The following is a 12,856-nucleotide window of genomic DNA, read 5'->3' on the forward strand; positions in this document are numbered from 1 at the left end:
TTGCTCTGAATAGTTCAGTGATTGGATTATTCTTGCCAGCAGCGGCAGCAACTCTAGAGCAACCTATGCTAACATTGCAGGCACGAGATGAAGAGGTGGAGAGTGTATATGACAGCACTTAACATACCTCTCAGTATGTAAATACAGATGAAAATTTAATAAACATGGGGAACTGGAACACTGTACTATGAGAAGGAACAGAAGACGACGTTACAGGGAGGAGAAGGAGTCCTTGTGTTCTACATTAACATTTTAACAAGTAATAGCTAACATGGTTCAAGAATCACAAGAGGAGGAGGGATACTTGGAAAAGCCCTGGAGACACAAGATACCAAGAGGATTAAATCATGGTGAGACAGATATTCTGAAATCAGATACTGGATTGTAAAGCACACCCAGGAGCAGATGTCAAGAAGAATCACTATGCAAATAAGTGAGCTACTGAAGTACAGAGGAACACTGTTGTGTGTTTAAAGTTCTCTGACACTGTAGACACTGTGATAATGAATACCACACTAGGCAGTTCAGGTGAAAAGGAATGGAGATTCCTAAAGAGATTAATCACAGAAGTTACAATAACAAATGCAACAACAAATGAGGTAATTATGAAGAAACCTTGGGCAACAGAAGAAATAGTTCAACTGATTGATGGAAAAAATCTCCACATCCAGGAATTGAAAGGAACCTGTCACTAAAGTTTGGACTCAATAGGAGTTCGAAGGAATGCATAGCGGGCCTCTAGAAGGGGAAGGAACTATCTACTGATGTGACTGAAGATGAAACGGTTGTCGATTGGGATGACTTAGGGTATCCACTATTATAGCCAAAATTTGAGTGAGTTCTGAAAGACTCGCAGTCAGAAAAGCCACAAAGGGTTGTAACATTCCTGCCTAAATACTAAAAACATTGGTAGACATGGCAATTAAACAGTTATTTGAGATAGTATGTCTAATCTACAAGACTGGAGATGTACCATTTGATGCCTGGAAAAATATCATCCACACAGTCTGAAGATACAAGGACATGTAACGCTGAGAACTATCACATAATTAGCTTAACAACTCACACATCCAACTACGGAAAAGACTAAGATAAAGAAGAATGGGAAATCAAATCAAAGCTCTACAAGATGATCAGTTTGGTTTTAAGAAAATCAAAGGCACTAAAGATGTTATTCTTGGAAATGGAGGCAAGACTTAAGAAAAATCAAGGCACTTTCACAGATTAGATACACTTTTTGTTCCATAGATCCATAGTAAGGATATCCTCAAGGATGCAGAATATGTCACAAAACAAGAATATACAATGCCTCTTCAGCCAACAAAGAAAAAGAGAAATGCTGATATACCTTTCACACATCCTACGTGCAAAGGTCATCATGGTTGTTGGACAAGCTGAAAAAAAAATCTTAAAATTATTTTTGTTGAAGAGATAACAACAAAAATTATCACAAACCATATTCACGTATGATACTCTGAGGCACATATGATATTTCTTATGCTATTTTAGCCACACACCACTAAAGAGAAAAATTGTTTACAAAATTTATTTACACTGATCACATAACTGACCTGAAGTTGTACCTATTAGATGTTACACAGTATTATTTGATATTAATAATAACATATGCACATTAGTCAGTTCTGCTAAGAAATTCATCAATATGTTAGGAGTAGGCTACAAAAAAAAAAAAAAAAAAATCCTTTAGGCTCCTCTTACAAAGGCATGAATGCATTCTTTCTCCTCTGCTAATCAACTTCTACATCAAAGAAGCTGGTTCTGAAATAATAGAATGGGTCAAGAGGGAGACTAACATGCAAGGAGAAAAGACGCCAATGATAAGGTCTTCTGATGATATTGCTATCCTCAGTAAGAGAGAAAGAGTTACAGAATCTGCTGAAAGCAATGACCAGTCTAATGACTATTAAATACAGTATGAGAATAAAGGAACGTACAGTAGCAGAATAGAGACCAACTGTCAACTTAATATCAAAACTGGGGATGATGTTGTATAAGAAGTCAATGAAGTCTGAAATCTTGGAAGCAAAATAATGCAATAAATCAAATAGGATACAAGATGGACTAGCACAAAGAGGGCTTTTCTTACTAAAACAAATCTACTAGTATATCAGAGACCTTGGTTTGATGACGAATTTTCTGAGAACATGTTCCAGGAACGCAGCATTCTATGGTTCAAGTTAAATATAGACTGAGAGAAAACTAGAAAATGACAGAATCAAAGACTTGAAATGGCATGTTACAAAATGATGATGAAAATTATGCTGATTTCTAAGAATTGAGTTAGTTCTCTACAGAATGGACAAGGAAAAAAAATACATAGAAAACATTTACTAGAAGAACAGGATTACTGAACATGTGTTAAGGCGTCATGAATAAGTTCCATGCTAGATTAGATTAGATAATATCAATTAGTGACACAGACCGTAAAAACTGTAGGGGAAGGCATAGATTGAAATGCATCCAATAAATAATTAATGGCGTTTGGTGTGTTTCCCTGGAATGGGATCTGCATTGCCCTCCCTTAAATGCTAGTTCTGTTAATTAACAGTGCCATACCGCTATGTTATGTCTGGAGTTTTAATCAATAAAGAATTTTAATTGTGGGTAAAACGGATTTATGTTTGTCATGAATCTCACACTGAACATGAACGCACACATTGGTTAAATTGACTCTACAGTGCCTGAACAACGTGACATTACATAGCCGTCATAATTTGGAGGAACATCTACAAGGGCGGGCAATGAAGCTGTAGTTGCACCGTTCACATAGAATTTCTTTGTCTTTTTTTGGTTGCCATCTACCACTAGCGAAAGGAAATACGATAAATTAAGATCCCTCTCCTGAATAGTATGTACATAAAATGTTTTACAGGAAATGGGAGATGGTTTGGCAGTTGAAAATTCGCTGCTTCATGTTTATTAATTTGTACTGCAGGTAACTTTGATTTCGAACACAAATGAGAGTTTTTATTTTACATTTACAGTAGTAAACACAATGTTCTTCATCGAACGCAAGCCGGTTAATTTCTGCCAACATGTTCATCACAAAACGTTTTTTACTCTAAGGAAACTTTCAGACTTACAATTAATGAAATTATAAGAGGTTGCTCCATTTCGAGATTTGGTACTGTAATTGCTGTAATTTAATTGTTTGATTTCACGTTCCTCTTCTTTCTCATTTTATATCACGAGGTTGCTACTTTACGAGTTTACGTTTTATTTCTAGTACTTACGAATTGCTTTGGATTGCCAAAGAGCTAATTCGCGGAAAATAAAACAATAACACATGGCGCGGAATGTTTGATGCGGGTATGCTCATGTGGGCTGGAAGCGTGTTTATTGTTTACCTGTCGCAGTAGATAGAGTTGACTACGGAAATTCATTCGTAGACCCAGAAACAAACTCATGATAAGAAATCATGGCCGTACCTTCTTTAAACAGCGTCACACAGCCAACTCTGAAGAATCTAACGTCAAGTTTCGGAGAACTACCCGAAAAGCAAAATGAGGTATGCACTGAACGGATTTCATAAACAGCCGTTGCTTAAAAAAATACATTTTTATTCAAGTGTGCTGTACTCCATGAAATGATCGCTGGTTTTGTTATTCACAATTATTTAATAATGTAAACTATAGGTCTCAATATTCATTCAGTATATGCAGAGGGTGAACAACATACGTCATGTCAATCTCTCAATATGCATTCTTTACTTCCCATGTTCGTTCACTGAGCCATTATTCATTATAACTCTGGTAAATTTGTTGTTTATGTTAAACACTGCTACAGCCCTAATTAGATATACTGGGCGTTTCATTGCACAAAACTTTTCTGTTTTGTGATGCTGAATGGGCAGCAAACATCCCTATGTTCCACTTGCCAATAAGATGTATTTTAGTTGGAATTTTACGGTGGCTTCTTCCTTCTCCACTGTGGTGGAATAATTGTAGGACTCAGATGATAGAATTATTGTCTCATGGAGCTTCACGTTCTGGATAATAGGTATTGTACTAAACTACATTAATACTGCCATAAAAGAAAATAGCTTAACATTGACACAGGAACTTATTGCATTTGCAAAGCAGACAAACATCAACAAAATCTAAATAAACGACACGTAAAGGGCATACGATCAGCTTCCACTATGTAATACAGAAAGAAAAGTGGAGACAAAAAAGGTCTCCAAATCATGACAAGGTACAATTTCATCAAATTGGAAGGACTGAAATGCAGCTAGATATACTGTTCAGAAACATTCTGAGCCTGTGTATCAGTAAAAGCTGTGGGCTTCAATTTAGATGGATAATGGAATGAAACTAAAAAGAATTACAGTACTGTGAAATAAAAACAAATCAATAACTGAGATAAAGGGAGTTGTCTCGAAAGTGCACATGTGGGTGAAATCAAAATCTGCCGTGAGATAACTTTCAGTATAGTATTGCACCACCCCCTGCATTGTAAGGTGCATTGATCTTTTGTGCAAACTGTTAACAAGATAGTTGAAACATGGCTACCCAAGTTTTTCTCACTTTTCAATGGCACCTCCACCAGAAGTTGCTCATTGTGTGAGTTGAGTTCCTGCGATGACACAATGCACATTTCATCTGATTCACAAGCATGCAAAGCAGGTATTGAAGACTATTCCATTGGGTTGATTCTTCCTTCCTGAAGGAAGGTTTTGACAAGGTGGGTGAGGTGTGCTCATGCATTGTTCTGTAGAAAAATAAATCCATCACCAAAATAAGTTCGTGGATTCTGTCCTGATACTGTGTTTTCGTTAAATGACCCTTGGTAGCTGTGACAGGTGCCAAACACCCATAAATGTTACCGGTACTGCCTCAAAATATGACTGTCCCACCTTCTAGATGAACACCTGAAAGTGCATGCCAAAGTTGTGTGTTGGGCACATGGCCACCTCCACACTCTTAAGTCAGTCATCAGGCATTGGCCAATCCTGTCTTTGTTGATCAGGAGAACCATACGCCATTGATTCAGTTTCCATTATAGGTGTTACCTTTCCCAGCTCTTCCTGTCTGCGTAACTACTGAAACCTACATCCACTTTAACTTGTTTGCTATACTCCATCCTATGTCTCCCTATAGAGTATCTCCCCCCACCACCCCCTTCTCTTTCTTCACATTATGAAATGTGAAAAATTCCTTGATGCTTCAGGATGTGTCCTACCAACTGATCCTTTCTTTTAATTCAAGCTTTGCCATTAATTTATTTTACACTCCATTTGATTCAGTAGCTTTTCCTTAGGTACTCGATCTATCCGTCTAGTTTCCAGCATTCTTTTACAGCACCAAATTTCAATAGCTTATTTATTTTCTTGTGGGAGCTGTTTATTGCCCATATTTCAGGTACAGAGGAAAGTTTGATACGAGCGTCAGCTGTAATCAGTGACACAGGAAGCAGGCAGCAAATGCTGTAAACAATGTGATGTCTGTCACTACAACCAGGAGATTTTAATATCACATTTGCAAACTCCCAATCAGACTGGGACATTTCAACCGAACCTAGACCTTGGGCAAAGCTACAGATCAGTCTGTCACCACAACCAGATTTATTTGGTTTCACACTCGTAGACTTCACCAACTCACAACCAAACTGTAATCTTCCAACCTAACCTATACCTCGGGCTAAGCTACAGATCAATCTGTCACCACAACTAGTTTTTTTTATGCTTTCATATGCATTGGATTCGCCAGCTAACAACAAAACTGAATTTATGCACCAAGAAGTGACATCACAGCAGCCATACATTACTTCAGCGGCCAAAGCCAACGACTTGTATCAGACATTGCTCTAGATCCCATATTTCACTCAAGACTCTATCGGTTCTTGTGCAGCTGCTCTTCCAATTCCTTTGTCCTCTGACCCAATCACAATGTTAGCAGCTAATCCAAAAGCTTTTAGGTCTTCTCCCTGAACTTTATTTCCATTTTCAAATTTCTGATTGGTTTCCTGTATTGCTTATCCATCGTATGGACTGAATAATATTTGTGGAGGATAGCCCTACAATGTTGCCTCACTCCCTTTTGATTGCTGTCTCTCTTTCATGTTCGTATACTCGTACAACTGCAGTCAGATTTCTGTGGATAACATTTTATCCCTGTTTCCTTCAAAATTTTGTAAATTGTATTGCAGTCAGCATTGTTAAAAGCTTTCTCTAAGTCTACAAGTGCTATAAACATGGTTTGCATTTCTGTAACCTATATTCTAATTTAAGTCATAGGACCAGATTTGCCTTGCATGTTCCTACATTTCTCTGGCAACAAAAATGATTTTCTTTGAGAACGGCATCTACCAGTCTTTTCATTTTTCTGTAAATAATTGGTGATAGCACTTTGCAACCGTGACTTATTACAGTGATGTTTCACAGTTTTCGCACCTGTCAGCACTTGCCATTCTTTAGAATCGGAATTATTAGACACTTCTTGAAGTTGAAGGTATTTCACCTGTCTCGTATATCTCTGCCGTTGTATGTTCACTCAAGGATCTCACTAAATCAGAGGGAATGTTGTCTATTCCTGGTTCTGTGTTTTGACTTGGGTCTTTGAGTGCTCTGTCAACCATAATGTTCAGTAATATTGTGTTGCTGCTCTCTGTATGAGAATCATTTACTGACCTCTTTAAATTTGGACACAACCAGATGTTGCTAAGAACTTTGTCTGGAGAATGGGGAACTTGATGAATGTCTGAAATGTTTTGCAAACTATGTCCAAATCAAATCAGTGGAGCTGGAGTGTTGTAGTGATGAAGTTGCCTGCTGTATCATTATTTACCCGTTCCTGCACAATATTCTGATAATTCAGTTTCCTCTGATATGACGTAAATTTAAGGAAATATAAATTCATGAATCTAATTGTTTATGTAAAGTTCCTTTAGATGTGTAAATCACAAAACAGTACTAGATCTATTGTATAGGCTATAGTATGTTAGTCTGTGGATGTTATAGGCATTATGAAGAGTTACTGAAACTGATGTGTGACAACAAATCTCATATGAAGATGGTAATGGGAAGTTTTAGTACAGATATAGAACAAAAAGGAAAGATTTATTCTTCAAACAGAGACTTTGGATGTGATACCAGAATGATGGTGGTCATTCATTTATAGAATTTTCCAAGAGAAACAGCTGTAACTTTTTTATACAGTGTTCTAGAAGTATAGTCTAGTTCCTGTGGCTCACCACATAGTGTTTACATTGAGTATGAAATAATGAATTAGGGTTTGAGTGCCCGTAATGTTATGACTTCAACAACCTCAAAGTTTATGTAAAACAACTGTGAACAGACACTAATTAGGCATGAAATTCGGAGATCATACCTGATTTTCTGGGTGGTACGACAAAACTTATTATGTATAATTCAGATGAAATTTTTCAGTACATTCTTCATGTCCAAAGAACACCTACCACATGACATTTGACTGGCTGCCCAAAAACAAAAATCAAGAAATGGCTTCCTCAAAGCAACTGAGAACGACAAACCCCAGACTCAGCTTAAAGTGAAGATGTGTTCAATTTTGAAAGACCATCACTGAATGTAATTATCAGAAAACTAGGCCATGGCCATCTGAAAAACTGCAAAGTCTGTAAATCTCTTAACAAACTGCAGACTGAAACAAGATTGACAGCAAGTCTCCTAAAAAGGGGATACTTAGCACAGTTTAATCCATGGAGTCATGGTGAGGTCTCTACACCAACTGTTCAAAAATTTCCAAAACTGATTATTCCTGGCGTATTAGTGACAGCAGTAACTATGGTCCTGCCCTGAACTGACAACTGTACGCAACAGATGTGCATTTGACTAGTCAGTTGTTAGCAGGCAGTATTAAGTAATGGACATGCAGCAGTAGTGTGTCAGTGTTGTTGTTTCAAATTGTAATGAAGCAAAATCTCGAAATTGAGTATTCAAGACATTCTCCAGAATGTTTTGAAGAAGAGAAAACTGTGTGCAAAGCTTGTCCCACACACCTTGACTCGCGAAGAAAAATGACAATGTATAGCCACCTACCACGACTTGACTTAAATGGAAAATGCAGTCAATTCTTTTCTGGAAAAAATCATTGTATGTGATGAGACGATGTGTTATCAACACAAACTTACCACAAAATGCAGAAATTCACACAAAAGGTCAACACATTGATAACATCAGGCATTGACACATTGTGATATGCAGTTTGAATAATATCCCATTGAAGAGCTTGTATGACAGTTTCACACATTTGTATGAATGTTCTGTGTCTTCTACTCAAATGGGGGGTTGAGGGAGACTAAGTGGACCACCTGAAGCATTAAACCCACCGTCTTAATTTTTCTCTGCTTTTTATTAACCCAATCTTGAAACTTTTTGGACTGTGGAATATTCCTGTCCTGATCCCCTCACCCCATGCAACCTCGAGGAGACTGTCGGCAGTTCCCATTGCAGTTGACATTGCCCCCTTTTATGCTAAACTAGTCTTAACTAAGCTGCTTTGCCTTTTACATTTTTACTTACATTTTTTTCTGTTATTTATTCTAAGTGTGTTTGTTTGTTCCCATATCTTGTACTTCTTCCTTTTTCATTTTTTTTTTATCATTATGATCTGTTCAAATGGTTCAAATGGCTCTGAGCACTATGGGACTTAACATCTATGGTCATCAGTCCCCTAGAACTTAGAACTACTTAAACCTAACTAACCTAAGGACATCACACACATCCATGCCCGAGGCAGGATTTGAACCTGCGACCGTAGCGGTTACGCAGTTCCAGACTGAAGCGCCTCGAACCGCACGGCCACACCGGCCAGCTATGATCTATTATTTGACCCCTCAGACATGAATAAAAATTGCATTTCTTGAGTGATATGTTACATTCTTTCATTTCAGATTCTTTTATCATGAACAGTTCAATTTTGATGAACTAGATTTTAATGAGTCTCATCTTTGTCACTGATTCTTATATCTTATGTTCAACAAAATGCACATTGCCTCTTGTTTCAGTTTTTACAGTCACTTGGAGCACCTCACGTGGAATCCTTCAATTTTATGTTAGATAGAGGCCTAAATAAAGCTCTAGAGGACATGGATGAAACGCAATTTGCACTTCCAAATGATGACAGAGTGTCCTTGAAATTAGTGGTAAGTATGAGCAATATTGTATGCCAATCAGAATGTAACACAATGGAAATATTTTAAAGCTCAAAGCCACAGAAAGGTCTGACCTTATTGATAGTGTCAGTATAGAGACAAGGATCAGCAATCATGATGTCGTCATATCTGTAACTTTCTCCCTCTCGCTCTCCCTCTCGCTCCCCCTCTCGCTCCCCCTTCCCCTCTCCCTCCCCCTCCCCCTCCCCCTCCCCCTCCCCAAGGTTCTTGGTTCTTACGTGAGTTCATGCATGGCACGCACAGGGCCTTGAGCTGTTACAGTCCATTCTTCCTCCCAGACTGCATTTCCGTCACCATGTCCTTCCTGCTCATCCCCACTCCTTTCCCACTGCCCCCTCCTTCTCCTCTCTCTGTTTTCTTATTTATGTCGACTTGGCTATCCACCTGGTTCCCTGTATTCCTTGCAGTTTTGTCCCTCTTGCCTGTTCTCTTTGATCCTTTGTGGCAGTTTTGGTCCTCCCTTGGGGTTTGACCTCCTCTTCTAAATTTTCTGTCTTTAGTGTGAGCCACATGGGGAAGAACTCCCTCCATAGGGTCTACATCATGGATTCCTTTCCCCTTCCTTCCTGTCTTTCTTCCCTGCCGTAGTCACTATCTGTCCTGTTAGGTCACCAGCACTTGTAGCCAGGCCATGTGGTGGAGCTGTTATGTACCCATCTAGCTGAACCCCCTGATAATACAGGGATCACACTATTGATAACTGAGCTGTTGCCTCCCCATGTATGCCAAGGAGTGATCGCTTGTCATCCTGGAGCATCAGAACACCCAGCAATGGCTGCCCTACTAGATGGCCCTTGCTTTGTCTAGATGGCACCAATGGGGAGAGCATCTGATCGGAGTGGGTGGTATTAGGGCAGATCTTTGGCTTTTGAAGCATATCAAACTGCAAAAATCTGGCCGTTCTCAAACGGCTGTCTCTTTTAGTAATACTGGATCATTGAATGCTGCTTCATTTCCCTGGCTGCTTCCCTTCCCTGGCTACACCCTGGGAGGAGGGCCAGGCTTGCTGTCTTGGGATGAAACACTTTTCCCGCTACCTGGTCTCTACTAGAACGGACGGGGACATATTCACCATTACGAAGATGTTGTTTTTGTGGGAAATGTCGAGGACAAGTCTGGTGATGTGGAGTCTCTCAGTAAGATTCTGTCAGGCTTCCTGTTGATCAAAGCTTCTTTTGCTGCCCAGTCTGCAGCTCATCGTGCTTGTGATTGTCCTTGCAATGTCCCAGTGTCTATTACCCCTCACTAGTCACAGAATATGGTCCAGAGAGTGATATTTCGTAGGGACCTCACCCTTCAAACTGATGAGAAACTCCAGGCTAATCTGGAACGATGCGGCATTCACTTGGTTCAACATGTGTGGAAGGATTGTAAAGACAACTGCACTGATATGGTGCCTTTTATTTTGGCCTTCGAGGGAGATACCCTCCCAAAGAAGGTCAAGGTTATGTGTTACAAATGTGAACTGAAGCTGTACATCCATGAAGTGCTTTTTGTGCATGCATTTTGGGCATAGGTCTTCCCACTTTGCGGCAGACTTTCTGTGTGGTGACTGGACATCCAGACCATGAGAGAATCCCCTGTGTTCTGCTGCATATGTATATAAATTATCATAACTGTCATTCTCCATGCTCACCAGATTGTCCAACTTACAAGACAGAAAAGAAGATCCAAGAGTATACATCCTTGGATCGGCTGTCTTATACTGAGGCTCATCAAAAATTTGACCAACTCCGCCCAGTGTCGGTGTTTTGTACTTTTTCCTGTGTTACATCCTTTCCCCCTCCTACTTCTTCCTTACCACAGTCTCGTCCCCCTCTCCTCTCCTCCACCCCTGCAGTTCTCCTTTCCCTTTACTTCCTCCCCTACCCTCCATCCCTGGCGGCCTCATCCCTTCCCCTCAAGGAACCGCTCCCCCCCCTTCCCCCCCCCCTTCCTCCTCGGCCAGAGAAGAAATGCTTTTCTCTGACTCCTGCTTGGGACCGGGCTCCCTCTCGGAACACCCCTCCCCAGTGCATTCTCGGGATAGGAAGCCTGCAACCTAGGGTCAGATGAGGGACCCACTCTCCGAGGGCCCCTAAGCCTCTCGCTCTCTGTCTGATCCAGACTTCAGAAGAAGTAATCCAAGGACGAGGCTTCCCTGGCCCCTGGAGGGCTTCACCCACTTCTCACTCCGAATCAGACCCCATCCTCGTTGGTGACGACCACTGACATGATGATATAACCTCCCCTTGGCTTCTTTATGTCTAAAATGTGGACTCTCACCACATGACAGTCCAATGGAATTGCAATGGATATTTCCATCACCTACCAGAAATACAACTACTTTTTTCCTCTTATTCTGCATTCTGTCTTGCTCTTCAAGAAGTGCACTGTGATGGCTGCTCTCCAATGTTTCGCGGTTATTGGGTGTTCTGTCTGAACTGTGCTGGTCCGGAGGACTGCACTTTGGAGGGGTGTGCACTTTGGTTCGCAGCGATATCATTAGTGACTGGGTCCTCTTTGTACCAACCTGGAAGCAGCACCTGTACGAGTGCGAACGACCCCAGCAATCACCATCTTCGAAGTCCTCCCTCCAGGTAAGTCACTTCCTTATATTGAACTGCCTATCTTAATGCAGCAACCCCCACCCCGTATCTCCTCCTTGGGGACGTCAATGCACACCGCTCCCTGTGGGGGAGTGCTGCTTCGACAGGTAGGAGCCTTCTAAGTGACCAACTTATTATAGACACTGATTGTCTCTCCTCTATGACGGTTCTCCTACACACTTCAGTGTCACTCATGGCACCTTTTCTGCCATCAGTCCCACAATCTCCTCCCCTGCTCTCATGACTTCACTACACTGGTCACCCTATGATGATTGTTGCAATAGTGACTACTTTATGGCAATTCTATCATTCCCCTGCTGCCACCAGTCAGACAAGCTCCCATGTTGGGCATTCTGCAGAGCTAGTTGTCCTTTATATACATCTTTTGTGCATCTCAGATTGCATTGATGCGATCATGCAAGACATCTCTGATACTGGTCTTCACGGTGCTGGCACTGGTGTCCCCCTATCTTCTGCAGGCCCCCTCATCATTGACTGGTACTGCAGTGGACCAAGAATGCAGCAGTCGCTATCCAGTACTGTGAACGGGCACTGCAAAGATTTAAACACCTTTCACTGACTAAACTGATTGCTATTAAGGGTCTCTGTGCTAAGGCTTGCTCCCTTATTAAGCAGAATAAAAAGGAATTCTGGGAGTGCTTTGTTTCCTCCCTTGGAACACATGCCAGATTTGGGCCCAAGCTCTGCAGCCCTATAGGCTGCCAGTGACAGTCAGCTGTCCAGGGTCATATTCTACAGGGTTCTCTGTGTACTGATCCACTGGTCCTTGCAGAACACCTCAAAATAAACCTTGCGACAGCATTGGCATCCTCTTCCTACTCTGCTACTTTTCTCTGGCAGAAACAAGAAGTAGAGGAAACCCCCATCTGCTTCAGCCTCGGGCAATCTGAAGCCTATAATAAGCCAGTCACTGAATGAGAATTCTCGCAGGCTCTTACTTCTTCACATGACTCGGCTCCCCGCATAGATTCCATCCAAAACCAGATGATCCAGCACTTGGACATTACCCAGGGGCAACATTGAGGCAACCTCAATGCACATCAACCCCTGTGGGGTAGTGCCACTTGGACAGG

The 12,856-nt window shown here is 41.0% G+C and overlaps 2 protein-coding genes across 5 annotated transcripts in view; one reads left to right on the forward strand and one right to left on the reverse strand.

The window, feature by feature from the left end:
• LOC126161733 (S-adenosylmethionine mitochondrial carrier protein homolog) overlaps positions 1 to 3,147 on the reverse strand; it is a 71,543-nt gene extending 68,396 nt beyond the window's left edge. The window contains exons 1-2 of one of the 3 annotated variants that reach the window (XM_049917768.1): positions 2,578 to 2,614; positions 1,349 to 1,394 (exon numbers count right to left, since the gene is read on the reverse strand). Coding sequence is in view for 1 of the 3 variants with exons in the window: in XM_049917767.1 (XP_049773724.1) it covers positions 3,105 to 3,134 (30 nt within the window). In the remaining 2 variants the exon portion in view is untranslated. Of the gene's footprint in view, positions 1 to 1,348; positions 1,395 to 2,577; positions 2,615 to 2,675; positions 2,776 to 3,104 lie in introns of those variants that run through there. The other 2 variants (XM_049917767.1, XM_049917769.1) reach the window with 2 other exon arrangements.
• A 132-nt stretch (positions 3,148 to 3,279) lies between these two features.
• LOC126161735 (DNA-directed RNA polymerase I subunit RPA2) overlaps positions 3,280 to 12,856 on the forward strand; it is a 248,276-nt gene continuing 238,699 nt past the window's right edge. For both annotated transcript variants that reach the window (XM_049917771.1, XM_049917770.1), the window contains exons 1-2: positions 3,280 to 3,529; positions 9,007 to 9,144. In XM_049917771.1, coding sequence (XP_049773728.1) covers positions 3,440 to 3,529; positions 9,007 to 9,144 — 228 coding nt within the window. In that variant the 5' untranslated portion in view covers positions 3,280 to 3,439. The remainder of the gene's footprint in view (positions 3,530 to 9,006; positions 9,145 to 12,856) is intronic.

Source organism: Schistocerca cancellata, chromosome 2 (genome assembly GCF_023864275.1).
Source record: "Schistocerca cancellata isolate TAMUIC-IGC-003103 chromosome 2, iqSchCanc2.1, whole genome shotgun sequence".
Taxonomy (NCBI): Eukaryota; Metazoa; Arthropoda; class Insecta; order Orthoptera; family Acrididae; genus Schistocerca; species Schistocerca cancellata.